Genomic DNA, 587 nt, shown 5'->3' on the forward strand with positions numbered 1-587 from the left:
TCTTCCAAATACAGCTGTCTTCAGTTGCTTTATTACTGCCTCTTTGCAAATAGAGCAACATAATGGTGATGGTGGGTGAGGGAATGACATCAGGCACGCCAGAAGGAAGAAGTCAGAAAGCCCTCGGGGAGAGGAATCTCCTTGCGCTGCAAACATTTCTGGTCAGAGAAAGATGAAGAAAAGAAAATGATTTTCTGATAACACCATTTCTAATACTTAACAGGTAAGAGATATACAGGAAGAAGATGAAAGGGCTGCCCTTAGTCCAAAGGTTAAGGAAGAATCATACACAAAAAAAGGGGCTCAGAAAACTAAGAGGAAGGGACTGCAAACAGAGTCTAAAAGTCTAGGACCTGTCAGACACAGGTGTGTGCCAGACCTGGGATGGACTGGTGTAAGGGTATCTTACCTCTAAGAACTGTTTGAGGCGTATAAAGGAACCCATCTGTCCCGAGCTTGTGATGGCTTCAATTCTATTAGGGGAGAAAAGAGAGACTTGAATCACACCTGCATTTTGGACAGGATGTATGTACACTGTTTATCTGGAGTAAAGGGGTAGATAAATGACTCACAGAGGTGTCTTTGAG

The 587-nt window shown here is 43.3% G+C and overlaps 1 protein-coding gene across 1 annotated transcript in view; it reads right to left on the reverse strand.

The window, feature by feature from the left end:
* Nucleotides 1–89: 89 nt before the first annotated feature.
* GLE1 (GLE1 RNA export mediator) overlaps nt 90–587 on the reverse strand; it is a 55,928-nt gene continuing 55,430 nt past the window's right edge. The window contains exons 14-15 of the mRNA XM_007944361.2: nt 410–473; nt 90–158 (exon numbers count right to left, since the gene is read on the reverse strand). Of these exons, the coding sequence (XP_007942552.1) occupies nt 90–158; nt 410–473 (133 nt within the window). The remainder of the gene's footprint in view (nt 159–409; nt 474–587) is intronic.

Source organism: Orycteropus afer, unplaced genomic scaffold (assembly GCF_000298275.1).
Source record: "Orycteropus afer afer isolate SDZICR_OR568_19922 unplaced genomic scaffold, OryAfe1.0 scaffold00123, whole genome shotgun sequence".
NCBI lineage: Eukaryota > Metazoa > Chordata > Mammalia > Tubulidentata > Orycteropodidae > Orycteropus > Orycteropus afer.